At 30.6% G+C, this 19,979-nt stretch overlaps 1 protein-coding gene across 1 annotated transcript in view; it reads left to right on the top strand.

Annotated features, from left to right (window-relative positions):
* Positions 1 to 19,979, top strand: part of LOC111894061 (uncharacterized) — a 29,801-nt gene that overhangs the window by 2,408 nt on the left and 7,414 nt on the right. Inside the window, exon 3 of the mRNA XM_023890135.3 lies at positions 6,317 to 6,826. Coding sequence (XP_023745903.1) covers positions 6,317 to 6,826 — 510 coding nt within the window. The remainder of the gene's footprint in view (positions 1 to 6,316; positions 6,827 to 19,979) is intronic.

Below are 19,979 nucleotides of genomic sequence, written 5' to 3'. Positions count from 1 at the left end.
TAACCATAATAAATGAACTTTTTTAAAGAAAATAATCACGTTTTTTTGGTTATTGGAAAATGGTCACTTTCTCATGAATACTCCATTTCATATTTGGTCTTCAAATTTTAAAGTTCCTTTTTGTTTTTTCCAAATTATTTTCTAAAAAAATCACTATATTTATGTCTGAAATGTCATTTTTGAAGTATTTAATATCACGAACTTTCAATCTAATGTCTAATTTCATTCCCTAATATTGTATGTAGTTCACATTTACCATATATGTTTATTTAAATAAATTAAAAAATCAATTATTTAAATAGAGAAAAATGATAGAGTAGGTAAGGTAAGGAGAGAGAGTGAGATTGATGGTGTGTTTATTTAAATAAATTAAAAAATCAAGGGAAAAATAGACTTTTTATGTAAGACATTGATCCATGTGTGGATCATGAAAGCCCAAAATGTGATGGAGTAGTGATTACTAGTGGGCTAGAAGGTGATTTGGGCTCAATGGTTGGGTTGTGCATGGTAACCCACAAATTGAATTAGGGTTTCATGAAGGCTAGGGCAACATTTTTAAGGCTTCATAAGTGCTAAAAACGTTACTTTTTACTTCATAAAGCCTCCTAGCCGTTTTTATCACTCTTTGGTGGATTAGGGTTACACTTTAATGCTTCTGATGGCTCATTAATGCTTCTTATGGCTCCTTAATGAAGCATAGACGTTTTTTCTTCATCCTCAAGTATCTTGGACTTTTTTTTTTGTGTTATTTCAAGAGTTTCCTTAATTTTTATTTACTAGTTTTAATGAATAATTGGTTGGTTGGCTTGTAACCACCAAATTTGTAATAAAGGCTTCATATAAAGCCAAGTTTATGCATGGAAAAAGCAATACACGAATTTTTATTCAAAGAACCCTTTGTTTACTTTGAATTATTGTTATAATTCACAAATTATCTTGTTGACGTGTTCTTGACTTGATACGAACTCAACCCAATAGGTCTTGGATTGTTTTCACCGGTATACAACTTAATAGGTCTTGAGTTGTTACTAATCTATCCATTTCTTTCCATTCACATATCATCTGTGGTTGTTATTCTAGCTTAATTTACCTAAACATTACCCCACTCACTAAATCAAGCCCATACACGCATCGGACAGGGACCAAGCGTGTAACAACAACAAACAGTAGGGACTTTCTGAGTTAGAAAAATAAGTTAGGGAACAAACGCGCAAGTTACCCTAAACCATAGGGACCATTCGTGTAATTTACCCTAGATTTAACTAAAAGTTGAATTTTTTGCTCCAAATTTTGGAACTGTCCATTGGATTAAGAATCTTTTCCTGAAATTTTAGAGTTTTTGATACAACCTGTATTCACTTATGTGCAGTTGTATGTTGTATTGTCCGAAGTTAAAAATGGATATACATAAAAAAAATATTAATTTTAAACAATTACGATAAACTTAGCAATTTGACATCTAATGTTGTGTTCAAAGAAGCCTTTGAAAATTTATGATTGAAAAAATTTCTTTGAAATATATCAATAATTTTTTATATTAGTATAGATTGAAGTAAGTACTTATTTATCATTTCGGTCATATTTATTTCAAAATTTTACTTTAAAAATAATTAATGTCTATACCTTTATATTTATTTATTGTTGATCAACTCGTGTCATACATAGGTCTCACAACTAGTATGTATGTGTGTGCGTATGTATATGTATGTATATATATATATATATATATATATATATATATATATATATATATATATATATATAGGGCTATAGGGCTAGGTTATAATGTGGATGAGTAACTATTGTGAAGACGTGTGAACAATGCAATTCTATGAGAACTATTAAGAAAATAGGCTGTTTGCCAATGTGAATACGTTTAACCTCATACGGCTATCGTCATTTTTATACATTCTTACTAATTCTTATTCATTTTTATTCTCACGCATCGTTTTTAACTCATTTTTATTCTTACAGAATACGACTCAATAAACATTCTGAAAGAACAAGAATTATAAAATAAAAAAAAAAAAAAAAAAAAAAAAAGAAAGTCTATAATAACCTTATAGACGATTTAATTAGAGAGAATGTGTGATAATGACAATAGTTATGTAAGATTGAACGTATACATATTATCAAACAACATAATTTCTTTGTCATTTTAACAGAATAACAATGTCCGCACGTCCAGACAATAGATGTCAATCCACATTTGAACATAGTTTCTCTCTCTCTCTCTCTCTCTCTCACTATATATATATATATATATATATATATATATATATATATATATATATATAGAGAGAGAGAGAGAGAGAGAGAGTGAGAGAGAGAGAGAGAGAAAAAGAGTTAAGTTATTGTGTTCTAACTATTTATTGTGTGCATGTAGAATTGATTGTGGACCAATCATTTTAGTTATTTTAAGAAAGTAATTAATGCATATTACATGTTGAAGATATAAAGAGTATTAATTAAATATTCAGCATTTAATATGCGTTAATTACTTTCTTAAAATAACTAAAATAATTGGTCCAGAATCAATCCTACATGCACACAATAGATAGTATAAATATTTGAACCTAACTCTCTCTCTCTCTCTCTCTCATTCTCTCTCTCTTTCTCTCTCTCTTTATATATATATATATATATATATATATATATATATATATATATATATATATATATAGGTATGTAGGTATGTATAGAAGTAGGTCCTCTTTAGATTCCGAAAAAAACTAAAGATGTTGATATTCAACCTTAGCCATATATTTCTTATTTGTTACTCTAGCGCTCCAGCGTACTTACTCAGCGAAAGTGTTATAATCGTAAATGATTGTAGAACGCCACTGTTTCTTTTTCCGTGCTACTTTCCTTACCATCACAACCACCAGTGCCGCCACCACCTGTGCCACCAACCGACCCCACTATTGGCACCTCTGTCACCTCTACCACCGCTACCTCTTCCATCACCACCTCCTCTGTCACCAACCACCTCTTCCATCACCACCTCCTTTGGGTTTTTCTATTTGTATGATTTTTGTTAAGAAAAGTTTTAGAAAAAATTTATTGTACTAGATATATTCGGTGAAAATATGTGCGGTTAATTTGGTGAATTAAGTTTCTTCATTTTGTTACAGGATGTATTGAATGTATTGAATTAAGTTTTTACATATTCTTATAAATTGTGGTGATAAAGAAAAAGTGATTTTAAAATATATATTCTTTAAGAATATGTGTGGTTAATCCACATATTCTTCAAAAATATGGATGTTTGTTATATAATTTTTTTCATAAGGTTAAATATCTAAAGGTTAATAGCCTTATATTCTTACAGAATGTGTTGAATTTTGTATGTGTACAAGTTATTACCCACATATTCTTGTAGAATGTGATTTAAAATGGCATAAAGATATCCAACAAAATGATAACTTATTTATATAGAACAAAATGATATCCAACAAAATGATAACTTATTTGTATAGAACAACATAAAAATCAAAATAATCAAGAGTTTTGTGTTTATAACAAAGTACATGGCCTATCAACTAATTGAAAATCTCACAAAATCTATTCCTCTCTACAACTTCAAATACAAAAATGTATTTCTTATTTTTACATCATTATCACAAGTGAAACATCATTTAATCCCTAATATTAGATGGTTTATCGATTGTCATAACCATCTTCTCAAACTGTGATTTCTTGTTGACCATGAAATGCTTTAAACAACCGTCATCACCTTTGACTTTGATAATTTGGAATAGTATAATATCTTGCTATATATATAAAAAGAATTATGAATATTATTCATTAATATATTTAAGCATGCATTAACTTATATAATATACAAGTTAGTAAAATTATGCATTGTTTAAGAATAAAATCACATAAATTAGTGTACATCAACTTAATTATGCAAACATAAATATCCATTCTTTAGGAATGTGCTTCTTAAAATCATAACTGCTATAGAAAATCCTTACGAACAAACAGGAAATATAAAAAATACCTTGGTTAAATTTTTTTATTACTTGTTTATAGAAAATCAAGTTGATTGAAAATTTGAATTAAGATTCAACAATCACTTTTTCAAACATGATGATGGCCAATTACATATTTAAAATATACAAATAAGATAATGAATAAGTGTATTAAAGATATTCTTTAAGAATGTTTGTAGGAATACAAAATTAGTGAAAATCGTTATCACGAAATAACTCTAAGCATAAAAAAAATAAACGAACTTATAATTCTTTTAATATAAATGAAGATTTTAGCATAATGAACTTCTTAACATTTCTAAAAACATTTTAAAATATGTTTCCTTATATCATAATTAGAATAAAATTTCAAAGATTCTTTAAGAATGTGTGGATGGATAGAAAATCAGTGAAATCATGATTAAGAAGTAATTCTACTGGGAAAAAATCATTGAATCTACAAATTGGAGAAGATCAAAAACAAAAATTTCGTTACCAAAACTGAAAATTGATTTACAAATTTGACAAATCACTAACAAAAATCATATTTACCAAAACAACAAAAGATATAGATGAGGAGAGTGAAGAAACTGAATTAATGAGACGAGTATTAACAGCTAATCCTAATTGAAGAAAAATCCATGAATCTGTAGACTGGAGAACATCACAAATAAAAATCTTAGTCGCCAAAACAAAAAATCGAATCACATATCGGAAAAAAGTTGATGGTTTCTTGAAATCGATTTAAAAAATGGAGAAAATCACAAACAAAAATCTTGTTCACCAAAACAGAAATTCGATTTAGATGAGGAAAAACATTAAACTATCTTACCTGGATCAAAATTATGGCATGTGGTTATCCCGAAACAAAATCGCACCTTTATGATATCATATATCCAATAAAAATCGCACCTGTTTCTTGAAAACAATTTGTAGATTAGAGAAGATCGTTGATGTTTCTCAAAATCAATTTACACATTGGAGAAAATAGAAGATGAAAAAAGAGTACACCATAAACTAGTAACGTGACCATAGCTAAATTTAGGTTATTTTAATATAATGTCCCTATCAAACGATTGGTCCAGAATTAGCCACACATTCACACAATAGATATAGTTTATATATAAACCTAACTCTCTCACTCACTCTCTCTCTCTCTCTCTCTATATATATATATATATATATATATATATATATATATATATATATATATATATATCCTAATAAATGAAGATCATTTTGCCAAATGTCATCTTCTCATTAAATTTGCCACATGTAATTTTGTAAATTTTTTGATTAAATTTAAATCCACATGTCATTTTGTAGTTTTTTTAATTAAATCCATTAATATGCCACATAATACTAAATTTATATATATAAAGTATTAAATATATTTAATGTCATAATAAATGCAAAGAATCTTAAAAAATATATAAGATATATCAAAATACATTGAATATGATAATAAATTTAATGAATATTACAAAACAATCATTGATATTATGGATGATCTTCTGAATAGTGATTATATTTATTCATTAATTGAATATGTCTATTTATTTTAAACTTTGATATATATTTTTTAATCAACTCGTGTAATACACGAGTTTCACACCTAGTATATATATATATATATATATATATATATATATATATATATATATATATATATATATATATATATATATATATACTAGTTTATAATCCGTGGAAACCACGGCTATAAAGTTAATTGAAATTTTTTTAGTAAAACCTCAAAATTAATAATTAATAATTTTAAATAAATTATTAAGTACGATATATTTTTATTAGTTTTGTGAAATTATAATCGTTGATTCAAATAAATATATATAATTAATTTTTAATATATATTAGACATTTTTTATTTGTGAATTAATGAAAACAATAATACTCCATAAAATTTAAAATTTAAAATTTAAAATGGAGAATAAATAGATTGACAAATAACATCACATTAATTAGGAGGTCTAATAAATTTAAAATGGAGAACTAATAGAATGATAAGTGACATCATATTAATTAAGAGGTCTAATTTAGTGACACATGACAAAATGACTACTCTTTTATTAGTGTGTGTGTGTATATATATATATATATATATATATATATATATATATATATATATATATATATATATATATATATATATATATATATATATATATATTCAGCGGGATGATAGTAATTAGGATAGATTTACACCTAAAAATAAAATATGATCACCGGCTTAGCTATACATCATGTGTTAGAGAAAAATAGCTTACTGTCGGTACTTAATTAATAACCTTCCTTAACCTTTTCAATTGCTTTATATATAGGAAATGAAGACGCCTACAACAAAATTTGTGTTCCTCTCTATAATGCATCAATGAGATGTGACTGGGAAGCTGCTAGTGTCATCCTTGGTGAACACCATGGCATAGATCTGTTGGGGTTTGCCATCACTGAAAATTATGATACTGCACTTCACATTGCATCATCCGCAAAAAGCAGCAGGTCAATGGAAATGTTTGTGGAAAAGCTAGTAAATAAGATGACAAAGGAACAATTAGAGCTCCAGAACAAAAGTTATAACACCGCACTGTGCTTAGCAGCAGCAGATAGCGCAGGAAATGAAAATATTGCAATGACTATGGTGGAGAAGAATAGGGCGCTATTAGATATCCCTGCTCGTGAAGGATTGATGCCACTTTCCATTGCTTCGAGATCAGGACAACGTAATATGGTACAACTTTTCTATGATAATTCCAACAAGATGACTGGTGAGTTTTGGACAGATCAGAACCGTAGTCAGGTTCTACACAACTGTGTAGAAGTCGATCTCTTTGGTAAGTATTTATACATTTCTTTCAAGATAAATTTTTTTGGAACGACGAGTTATTAGATGCATGGGATTGAACTCATGACTTCCTTATTACAAACACCTTGTTAGACTCCATGTTAGCCAAGTGGGCTAGCCCCAAGTTATTTTCAACATAAATTTCGTTAAAACTAAGTAACACAGTGATACGGAATATTTTCTTTGAATCCTCATTTCTGAATTCTCAACATTATATAAGAAGTTTATTGAGTGGGCTTTGGGGCAATAATGGTAGCGCTAATAATAACAATGATAATTACGATAATAATTAACATAGCCTAACATATCCCGACTGTTTGAATGAGAGGGTATGTCCGAACATTTAATCTAGAATGAAACTCATGAAATAAAGATGAAGGAAGTCTCTTAGTGAAATTGTTCGCATATTGAGAAGACGAGGGACATGAAGCACCCATAGTTGATCCATCGTGACTTCGTCACAAATGAAATGGATCTCAATCTCAAAATGTTTGGTTTGTTAATGACGAACTAGAATGGAAGAAAGATAAACCACACTTATATTATCACAATAAGCAATCGTGATAGTAAGAATTAGTTGGTGTAGTTCCAGGAGAAAATTGTGAATCCAACATGTCTTGGTACTACAGTATTAACTGAAATTCCCAATGTACAACATAAGATATGCAGTATAGATAAATAAAGAGGAGTCCAAACGATTAATTTCGTTACGTTTTTCCATTTAGAATCATTGAAAGCCCGATATCAATTTCGGGGAATCAGAGATGTAGAATCCACATGAAGATTGAGTTTTTGTCTCTTTTTAGAGAATCTAACACGAGATTAAATGGCCATAGCCTAAAGAGACGAGTTTGGAGGGAAGACATCAGGAGTGGGAGCCAATGTAGGGTTTCTAAAACAAGATAACTTCGATTAGGAGTTGTTGATGCAGTATTATCGATTGAGATTGTCTCAGACAAAAAGGTTATTGCTAAAGTGGCAACGTTGGTGGTTGTTAGTTTTTGGTGTCGAGGTGATATTGGTGAGGTCTTGAGGAGATGGATTTCCAAGGAATGTTTGAGATATGGCTTTTGGTTCATAAAGTGGTTCAAGGAAATCATATGATAGTGATTTTATTTGTGTCATGTAATCGAAGGGAAAGATAGACTCATCAAATGTAACATGTCTGGATACGATTATTTTATTTTAGATAATGTTTAAACATTGATATCCTCTATGATGTGGAGGATACCCAATACAGATGCAAGGGGTCGTCCGAGGGTTAAGTTTATGGGAAATTGTGAGATAAAGATAACATAGACTAAACCTGATATGGGTGGCCATGTAAAGAGCCTCAACCCAATAGGTAAGGGGAAGACGGACATAGAAGAGTATAATATGAATGATATTGTTGATGATATAAACCATACTTTAGATTTTCCATTTTTTGAGGTGTATACAGACAAGAGAAATGGATGTGAATGCCATTTGAATCACAAAGTTGATGGAGTTGGGCATTGTCATATACTCCACTATTATCACATTGAAACATTGGTATTTTAGTTTGGAATTGAGTGCGGACATAGGAACGAAAGTGTATAAATTTAGAAAATACTTCATATTTGAATCATAGAGGATTAACTCGAAGAAAATGTGGGATTTGGTTAAGAAAAAGAGCATAATATTTAATGCTACTAATGCTTTGTATGAGTGAGGTCCAAACTTTAAAATGTATGCATTGAAAATGAATAGAAGCAACAAAATTATGAGAAATTAAATCTTGAAAAACTTGATGACTAGGATGAGTACCAAGATAATGGTGCCATGTAGATGGGGTAATAGAGAGAAACGCTTGAGGAAACAAGTTTGTGATTGAATATAAATCACCCATTCTATAAAATTTGAGGTGTTAGGTAGTCCTTCATAGACAAAATAAATTCTATAAAATTTGTGGTGTTAAGTACATAAATTGGACTTTTAATGATATTTGGAGTAATAGGGATATGACTAATAAACAAAGTTTAGTAAGGGTTAGAGCTAGCAAGAATTGTCACCAATCTTACTAAACAAAATCATAGATCCATTACAAACTAATAGAGAAGACGATAAACAAAGAACGTGAGTAGAGGTTACAATACCTGCATCAGCATGTAAATGAGATGTTGCTCAAGAAACCATATATCAATCACCATTGTTAGGCTCGTTTAACAACATAGTATTAAACATTTAAGGAAAATATGTCATTTGATCAAAATAATTTTGAGTCGATCTATTGAGCCAGATCAATAGAGGAGGGATCTGAGATTCGGATGCAACAAAATATTGTTCTTATCCATTAGAAATAATAATATTAGGTGCATTCTTTGGCCCAAATTAGAAGTATGGGTGGTGTTGGACCACTCGCGGATGGATGACATGGTATTAGGCCGGTTGTTGGTGGACCAGCTGCAGTTGGGTTATAAGGGCTGAAGGCTCTCTCTAGTGGTGACGACAGTAGGCTGAAGCGACAGTAGCAGGCAACGCTGTTGAGTCGAACCAGAGAAGGCTGGTTTTTAAAACTTTAGGTTTTTAAACATTAACATCATTTTATTTTAGGGAATTTGGTTCAAAACATCAACCACAAGTTTAGATATTCAAATTAATATAGTTTGCGGAAACATACCTAGCATTTAAAATTAAATTTTAATAAAATGTGAGCTTGTCTCGGTTCGAATATCAAAGGTACAGTATAACTACATTACCAAAATAGGTCTTTAAAATGTGAGATGTTCACTTAACCTAGATACATGTAAACATATAATGTTAAGTTGGGGAACCTAGTTAGTTAATCCTAAAATCAACCTTTCATGGGAAACAAGGATAAGTCAACTATCCAATTTTCTTAGGTCAAGCTTCCAAAACATTTTTAAATCATAAAGTTTGCCACTTTGGGGATAATAACTCACCTTTAATAAACATGGTTTATAAAATTATAAAAATATACCAAAAGTTCCTATTATGTGATAATCCTTTTCAAAACTAATAACCATACATAAAAGTCTCATTTTGAGAAATCAAGTTTCCAAGTTGGAAAGACAGAACTCTATAAAATTAACCCAAAGGCAATCAAAATTACAATAAAAAAAGTTAAATATTCAAAATTCTGCATAAAAGTATTAGTATTTTGATTACGAATTTCTCTAACAACTTAAATTAAGAATATCGTATATATCAAGATTTAATAAAAGGTAATTTTACCTTAGATAAACATTTCTCGATATTTCAACTCCAAAAGGATCAATTAACATACAAACACCACAAAATCCAAATAGCATATTAGTTTTAAATATGCTAAACAATTGCTTCTAAAATTCCAACAGAATTCAATATGCATTCAAAACCTTTACACATACACTATATCCAAACACCACAAGTTAGATGGTAAATTCTCTATAAGAGGCATCGCAACTAGTAAAAGGATCCCATCACTCTGGTTCCACACATATGGTAACTAGTCAAGTGTACAAGTGATTCATGCCTAGAATATCATCACATCACCACAACGCCACAACCCCACAAGTAGGGCCCTAAACACCACATGTCTCTCAAGTGCAAACCCCGTCCTATATATGTGCATACAGAAACGGGTAGAAAAAATAGATAGAAACACCACAAGGCTTCAAAGCATACTCCTTTCAAACTCAATTCAAATAATATATTATGAAATGCAAACAATCTCAAATAATCATGTAGCGTGAAGGCATACTTGTCTCCACAAAACCACCAACACCAATTCAAAGATCATACATATATCATATAGCATAGAAAGCCTGTGAAGATCATATAGAGAATAAATATACTATAGAACATATTTAATTTACGAAATTATATAGGAATCATGTAACATTCAAATAACATGGTAAGCATATATATATATATATATATATATATATATATATATATATATATATATATATATATATATATATATATATATATATATATATATATATAGAGGTTATTAAAACCATCAAAACTCCAAATAGGAATAACATAGGCGTCATATATCATTGAACACACAAAACACATTAATAAGTAAAACATCATTATCCAAAATAGATATATGGGACATGTATCTTGTGTATATACTCATCTCAAAAGCTTAGAAATAATTCATATGCTTAAAATGTTCATTATTTATCCTTATATAGATTATAGAATCCATTGGAGACCAAAGGAATGAACCACACTCAAGATACCAAAGGAATGAACCACACATGAATTTAGGAATACGTGAAAATATTAGAACTCAGTCATTATATAACATCGAGCTAACATCACATAAACTTCAAAGAAGCTCAACTTCTCCAAAACTTTATATAAACAAATTCAACCATAGATTACCAACATGGATACAAAGTGGATGAAAATAAAATAAAAATATAAACAACTTCATAACACCATTTGATTTATGAAATTTGGATCTAGAACCCCTAGAGTTAGAAAAACTTCCAAACATTAGCAAAATTTTAATAGACACAAATTAAAATATGTTTTGCAAATCCAACCATTGATGATGACCTAGATACTTGAATGGACATAAACACATCATATATAGACAAATCCAACAATTATATTCGAAATCCATAAAATTAGGGTTTGAGTTCTTCCCCAAACCTCTATAAATCTTAAGTCTAACAACTATAATGAAAGTTGTTGGTTAAATCATAAAGTACAAACGGAATATCAACTAGAACTTGACATTAACTCCCAATAAGAACATGGAACTCGAAATTGATTATCATACAAACCTTAGAATTTGAATTTTAGAAGAAATGGAGAAGAAATTACCTTCCAACTGCTAGAACATGTAGACATTTAACCAATGCTTCAACAAGGAGCTTAAAACTTCAAAACACCATGGGAAATAGAGAAAAATATCCCACTAGGGTTTCATGGATGGAATTTTCATTTAAGAGAGAGGGAAAAGAAGAGGAGGTATAAAAATTGCAAGACTTGGATTTTTGGCAACTAAGGTCACTCTACTTCATCCTTTCGGTAGAAAGGGCACCAAAACTAACTACAAACTCTCCCAAACTATTTATTTTAATTATTATGACACAACTAAATTATATCTATCTCAAGTAAGTCCCTAAATATGAACTATGTCAATTTTTCTTGGAAATGCAAACGATTCAGTAGAAGCTTCACCATAATATTTCAATAGTGATCTCGAGTTCGAGCTTCGTTATAAGGCAAACTCATCCCCAAGGGGATTTCTAGGGAAAAATTCTCACATATGGGCATAAATTGCAAGAGGCAAATTTAACATATTCAAAGATTTGAACTCCTGACCTCAAATTCATGTGTGGTATCGAGCCCGATGCATCAATCCAGCTAGGTTAGACATCACTTGCAACTATGTCAGTTAAATGGTCAAGCATGGTTTGTTTCTCAATTTATCGCAATCTTTCCAGTTTTATTATTTTTAGGTACATATAAGTATATAAATATTCTATATGAACATTTTCATCGATAATAGTATTATTATTTTATGTGTTCACTATTTTCAATTTATTTGTTTTAATTATTTCGCAAAAAAATATATATTTTTACATGAAAAGGTCTAAAATTTCTAGGCCAAAAAATAGGATGTTACTATTACAAGTCCTTACGAATGATTTTGTCCAAAAAATGACTAAACAAAAGGCTTAAGGTATAATCCAATCTCCTTTGAGCAAGTATTAGGCTTTCATGGCATAACTTATTCTCCCAAAAATAATGATATATACCAAGAACATGAAGTTTAAAGTATCTAATGTAGCTTTCATCTTGAAACTAGTGGATATGAGTCCAAATCCTTGAAAATTGTAGCACTTGATCCTCTTAGAACATTTACTAGTAATGTGCCCTTTCATCCAAACATGTAGTAGTTTATGTATTCCTTGGAACTAGTTGTACTTCAAAAATCTTGATTTTCTCTATTAGTTATTTCTTCTTGCCCTCTTTTTTTTTATCATGATAATTGAACTTCCTTAAGTCTTCAATAAGTTATTTTGCAATGCTCATTCCTCTTTATCCATATCCTCAAATGTTACGTATATCTTATTTAATGTACGCATAGCTATCTTAAGAGCCTTCGGTTCCCATACGTGATACGATAGTCCCATGGCAAGCCATTCATATATTGGCCTATCTTGTTTTCTTATTTAGGCTCAAGTATTCATGCAAAGTTTTTGTCAAATGCTAGAAGCTAGAAGATCACAAACGCTTTGTGTCAAACATGTTATATATATATATATATATATATATATATATATATATATATATATATATATATATATATTAATCTTCTCTTTTAAAAATCATTACAAATGTTTTCCATAAATTGTGACATTTGGCCACAGTACTCGACTCGACTGTGGCCAAAATTTCTCATATTCGTTATTTTTAAGCGTGACCACAAGGTTTTTTTTTCTTTTGAAATGGTCACACACACATATTAGTCACACTTTATATCAAAAGTGTAACTAGGCTATTTACGAAAAAGTGTGGTTGTATGTAATTTTTCCCCTAGCGCTCGACACCAATATCATGAAATTGAGACTTGTATCGATTTTCGGACCCTCCATATGCTTAAACCATTAAAAATATTTGATTATCACCCCCTTTTCGTGCCTACTATTCTGGGGGAAGTTTTGGTATAAAATGAGGTCAAATAAGCCTTTCCCTAATGCCCTGTTCTTGAGTTTTTTTAAAAGGAACGGGAGAGAAGGAAGGGAAAGAGAAGAAAAGAAAGGTTAGTAACCTTTCCTTTCCTTCTCATTCCTTTATCTTCCTTTCCCTCCCAATCATCCCAAAAGTTAGGAAGGAAATCTTAGAAAACAAGCCCTTTCTCCCCCTCCTAATCCCTACATTTCCTTCCATTTCCCTTCTTAAATGAAACTCAAGAATATGCCTCATTTCCTTTCATTCCATTTCTCTCCTTAAGAAAACTCAAAAACACACCTTTCCTTCTATTTCCTCCCCCCTTCATTCTTTAAAAAGGCTCGAGAACAATGTGTAAAGGCATCTCGCTTCTTGTAAAATTTTTGTCTCAACTTCAGATGATGATAAGTTCTTCATACGAACTCGGATTTTGGCAAACTTATATCCACAAAATAGTCTCAGAGTGAGCTACAACTTTCATTTTTACAACCTTTTGCTAAAAACTTATAATTTTTCTATTATAATGAAATAAGTACAAGGATGTACATATTAAATTTTCAAAAACATTGTTGCTTCACTATTTGAGTTCACTATTGAATGTATCTAGACTGAATACATCTTATAACACATAGTTTGTGATCAATAGCTTACATAAACTTCAAAATGATATTACCTTTTAAATCGAGTTAAATAACAAACTTAATTTGTTTATAACCTAAAGTAAAACCGGCGGTTACTTGTTCAAAGATTGTTTAAACATATATCAACAAATCGGAAACCTGATTCCATTTTGTGGGATTTGAAAATGGAATTCTGATTTTTATGGATTGATCGTACTTGGTGCCTCGAACAATGATAATGGAATCCACAATTAGAGAGAATGAAAATCTTGATGCAAAAAATAATTGTATGTCCGTCAGGACCACACCATATATTTATAACATTATGTGTAACTGCAACGTAACCATAATTATTGGTGGTTACATTCTGGAATTCTACAAAATTAACTTTGCTCCCTAGACTTACTTTAAATGCCATAGACCCACAAATAAAGTTAGATCACATATTAGGTCCAACATATTTATTGTGATTTACAATGAATATACTTATACATGTCAAATTGCATTTATTATTATGTATGCACATTATGTGAAGTCCATATTCTTACAATCTCCCACTTCAAGTCCACAATTAGATGCTTACATAATAAAAACTTAACCGATATATACATCATTATAACTAATCATACTTGTAAACAACTTTAGAATCATAATCTAATTCAATCTTGTCCATTAGGTTTATTAGCACACATGGAGTAGTCATTGTCATTGTGAAACTAAACTCACACTAATTAGATATTCTAATTCGATTACACGACCCATATTAAGTGTACATGTGTAGCAAGGAAGTTACATGAAAAAATGACTTGTACATATTTATTTCCATGTAGTCCATAAATATCCAAATAAAAATAAAGCTCAAAGTAAACAGTAATAAAAAAAAAAATAAACTTGAAATTTAATATATATGCATATGATTAAAAAAGTCACAAAATTAAAAAATAATTTCAAGCATCAATGTAAAATGCAAACTCCCAATAAATTAATTCCCATAAAATTCCATAACACCCATATGATCAATATGTTGATTAAAAATTGTATGTGCCATTGCCTTAGTAAGTAGATTTCCAAGCATGAAGTTTGTCATTATATGTATGTACTACTATAACCACTTTTAACTCTTTTTATATAATAAAGAGAACTTAATGTCTATCTTTTTAGACTTAGACAAGCTTATGTTGTTATTTGAACATAAGATTGTTGCTAAGTTGTCAAATTATAGCTTAAGAGGCCTTCACATACCTTGTATTATTTACAATTAATCCATATAACATGATTGGATGCTTCGTCACATGAAACATATTCGTCTTTTATGGTAGAATATGTGAATGGTGTCCACTTATACTTGACCAAGAAAACTCTCATCCAGCTATTAGATATATATATCGATGTCGATTTGTAGTTGTCTTGGCATCCATCAAATTTGGAACCAGTAAGTCCAATGATATCATGTTTTTTTTTTTTTGACTTTTTGAATATGTGCATATAATCCTTCCTTCCCTAAAGATATCGTAAGACCATTTAGGCTGCCACCAAATGTTCTCTTCCTAGATTGCTTTGCTATATTGCCATCATTCCCATCACCTATCTGTTGTCAAGATGCATGTAGACATGTGCATATATCATACCTCTTACCATAAAAGAATATTTGGCTGAATTCATGAACTTTGATTCTATTTTACTGTTCAGGTACTGTTTTAAACTTAGTTTATCTCCTTTAGACACAAGAGTATCATGCGGTCTACGATTTTTCAAGACAAATCGTTCCAACACCTTTTGAATGTAAGATTTGTTTTGTGAAAATCCAAGAACTCCCCATAAACAACCATATTGAATTTGTATTCCTAGAATGAAAGAAACTTATTGAGTTCTTTCATTTCAAATTCTTCCAAAAAAAATTAGTTTCATGAAGCAACTCTACATCATCAAAACTTTAACCATAAAGTCATTATGCCTATAACTTCAACTATATATATATATATATATATATATATATATATATATATATATATATATATATATATATATATATATACTTTTCATCAATAAGTACGCCTTAAGGTGTCCAGGCAACCTTGCATATATTTATTGTTATATGAGTTATAGCACTAGAATCCACCCACCAAGTAAATCTAGGTACTTAAACCAAATTTGTTGGGTTTAATTTTGTTCCAAAATTGGTTTAAAAAATGATCCAAATAGCGAGGAAAGAAAAATAATTTTGAACAACATAAAACTATTTTATAACCCATCAAGGTTCCATTTGCATGAAGAGAAAGATTAAAATAAAATAACCATATGAGGTTCAAGAGTAACAACATTTTAACTCCTTCATCCTCTTGAAAGGTTGGAAGTTGATGAAAATAGAAATAACATAATGTAGAGTTCCTCTAGAGGTATCTGCCAACAAGCTTGCAACAACAAGTATGCTAGTACACTCTTGTAAATTTAAGTTCATAATCCTTTAAGACAAAAGCTGATTTTGTTTTAAGGAAATAATAACTTTTATTTACTAATTAACTTAGAGAGAATTTTTGTGTGAATGTATGTACTTTTTGGCCCATACATAAAGAAGTGAAAAAAATATGCAACCCACATGCAAATATACTATCTCTTATGACTTTAGGATATGTAAGTCCCAAATTTGCTTGATGTATCAATCAGATCCAATTGATGGTGTGGAATCCCAATCAATTGGATGATGCAAGATCAAAGTGAAGAAGAAGGAGAAGAAGAAGACTATGAACTTGATGAATCTTCAATGTTTATATGATTAGAATGAAGCTCCAACATACAAGATCCAAAAACACACACTAGTTCGCTCTCTAACTTTCTCTCTCTAGCACATGATATGAATGAATGCTCCTCTCTAGCCATACACACTTATGGCTCCAGTAACACTATATATATATATATATATATATATATATATATATATATATATATATATATATATATATATATAAGACCAATCCCAAAATACAAGGCCTTCACTGAAAACCCATTAGTTGACCGAAAACACATGCGTTTTCGGTCCAAGCTATAAATAAATCAATAATATTTTCGGCCCAATACTAAAAACAATAAATGCAAAGAAAAGCAAAGTGTACACCATATTTTTGACCCAACAATCTCCCCCCCCCCCCCCCCCCCCCCTTAGTTTGTAGCTTTATTTTCTTTTAACCCAACAAACTCCCCTAAAAATGAAGTTGGATTTTCTTGTCAATCTTCATTTGGAGCTTGGCTTCAGCTTTAATCTTCAATTTCTTCACAACTTCAAGATGAACAACTGAATCTTCTAGCTGAATGACTTCATCTTGAACGGATGGGCATTTCTTCAGAATTTGGCTTTAAACGAACGTTGGGTTTGGCGGCTTTATGTAGAGATTCTTGAAAATCAACACTTTCAGCTTGAGAATCTTCAAAGAGAACAGAGAACGAACTTTTGGATCACTTCAGCAGGTACATAGATAGCAACAAATTAACTGAGAAAGCTTCAATGCAATCTGTCACATAATCTTCTAGTGCAGCTTCGCCTTGCTTTTGGGGTTGAAAATTGTATGTTGAAAAAATAATCTTCATTTCTTGTTCCTTCGAATGAAAATTCTTCGACAACCACGGATGAAGCCTTAGCTCAGAAAATATCGATACAGTCTCCATGAGTCTCATCTACATCTGAATTCACTTTTCAAGACAAAGAAAATTTGAGATAAAAATAAAAATTAAAAGTAAACTTTGCCCACTAAGAAATAAAAATAAAAGTAAAATATGCTCAAAAACAATATTTTTGGGATTTTTGATTTTTCAGAAAAAAATAAAAACAGAAAGAAACATATTTTTGTATTTTTGAAATTTTATAATTTTATAATTTTATAATTTGTTTTTGATTTTTTTTAATTCTCCCCCTAAATTTGTGCATATAAGAAAATATGAACAAATTTAACCAAAAACAAAAGTAAAATACAAAATGTAAATTTTTTTAATTTTGATTTTTCTAATTTTTTTAATTTCTCCCCTTTAAGTTGAGCACGGGGAAGAAATATAATAATTACGCAAAATTAAAAGAAATTTGTTTTTTTAAACCGAATCATTTTAAGAAAAACTCAGGAGCATCAAAAGAATTCAAACCGAAAGATAGCAATTAAGGACGCAAGCAGCAACGAATTTAGCCTTAGCTGTGTTTCAATCTCGGAACAGATCCGGAAATTCTTCACATCGTTAAGCACAAACCCCATTTGTGATCCTTTCCTTTCTTCCTTTCTCGCAACAGACACATACTCTCAAACAAAGTTCTGAATGTTGTACAGTTGAGAGATGCCTCCTATCAAGTGCCTGGAACAACTATTATCAACAAACCAAAGTCTAATGATATGCCTCCATAGCTGCTCCGACACTGAGCGGGATCAGTTGGTCTTTGGAACCCAGTCCATTTTGAAACTGGGTTGACCTTTGTCATGTACACAAGGTACTTTATCCCATGATATATCCTGCTTATCACAAACAGAAGATGAAGAAATATTAGAGTCATTAAAAGATTTGGGAGATTGAACATTTGGTACCCATCTGTAGTCGGGTTTAACCCATTTCTTGTTCGAGAGGATGGGTGCCTCAGAACTTTATTTTAAACTTGAAGTTGATCTTCGAGATGACTTTGATCTAACTGATCTTAGTTTCACCAGATCATCTTTTGGATAGGACTTATTGGCCGACATTCCCTTCTTGTTCTTGGGAGTTGATTTCTTGGTCTTCTTTGCATTCCAGTCACTATTTAGCAATTGTGACCATAAAGGGTTTCTTTTGAAATATCTCCCTCTTAGTGCTTTCTGCCACCCTTGTGCATAGTAGGGAACATATGCACGATTAGGACAATTTTTGGCAATGTGTCCAGGTGTTCCACGGTGAAAACATGTCTTTTTCTTCACGTAGGAGTTGTCTCATCCTACCCCTGGTGGCATGACCTTGCCTCGTTTCTGATTGTTCCCACAGGCACACTTGCAGCAGACACTCTGTTTAGCTTGTGTTGGTGGCCTGTATTTACCAATAACAGGTTGATCAGAAGTAACTGAGTTAAAAGCAACATATTCAGATTTCAAGGAGACATTGGTTTGTTCAATAGTGTTCTCCTTGTTCTCGTCTTCCGCTACTTTACCTGCATAAGAAGTAGAGTCATCATAAACGTTCACCTCAATATCCTCAGTTGTCCCAGATTGTTCAGTATTAACTGAAGCCGGTACAGGGGTTTGGCTATACTGAGTAGGAACTTCTTCCTCATTGGTCTCAAGGGGTGTGTTATAGTTTTCATTAAGGGAGGTAGTACACTGTGATACCTTAGACTCTTATTTTGATTATCCTTAAAAGTTAGTTGTTTTTCAATCATTGATGCAACTACCTCACTTGACACATCAAATTTCTTAAATTTGAATTCAACATCTTTATATTTAGATTTTAATGCATCAAGTTCGACAGTTAATTCGGCAGGTTGTCTCTTAACATAGTTATAGTTTTCACATTTGATGTTATATTCCTCTTGAAGCTTTCGAAAATCCTTAGTTTTGGTTTCTAGTTTTTCTTTCAGAGGTTTCTAACCTTTCCTAAGGGTGTAGCCTTCGTATTTGAGGTCCTCATTTTCTCTTTTTAATAAATCGATTTGATTTCGGAGAAATTTAATAGTAGTTTCACAAGATTGAGAGCATGAAACTTCATTGATCTTGGTGTTTAAAGAAGTCATTGTTTAACAAAAATGCCCTTTGACTTGAAACCAAGAAAGTCAACCTTAAAAGTCAAACTTAAAAAGTAAAACATGAAAAGTCAAACCGAAAGGCTAACTTGAAATTTTGAAATTTAAACGAGAAAGTC

Source organism: Lactuca sativa, chromosome 6 (assembly GCF_002870075.4).
Source record: "Lactuca sativa cultivar Salinas chromosome 6, Lsat_Salinas_v11, whole genome shotgun sequence".
Taxonomy (NCBI): Eukaryota; Viridiplantae; Streptophyta; class Magnoliopsida; order Asterales; family Asteraceae; genus Lactuca; species Lactuca sativa.
This window is presented reverse-complemented; position numbering and strand designations above follow the sequence as displayed.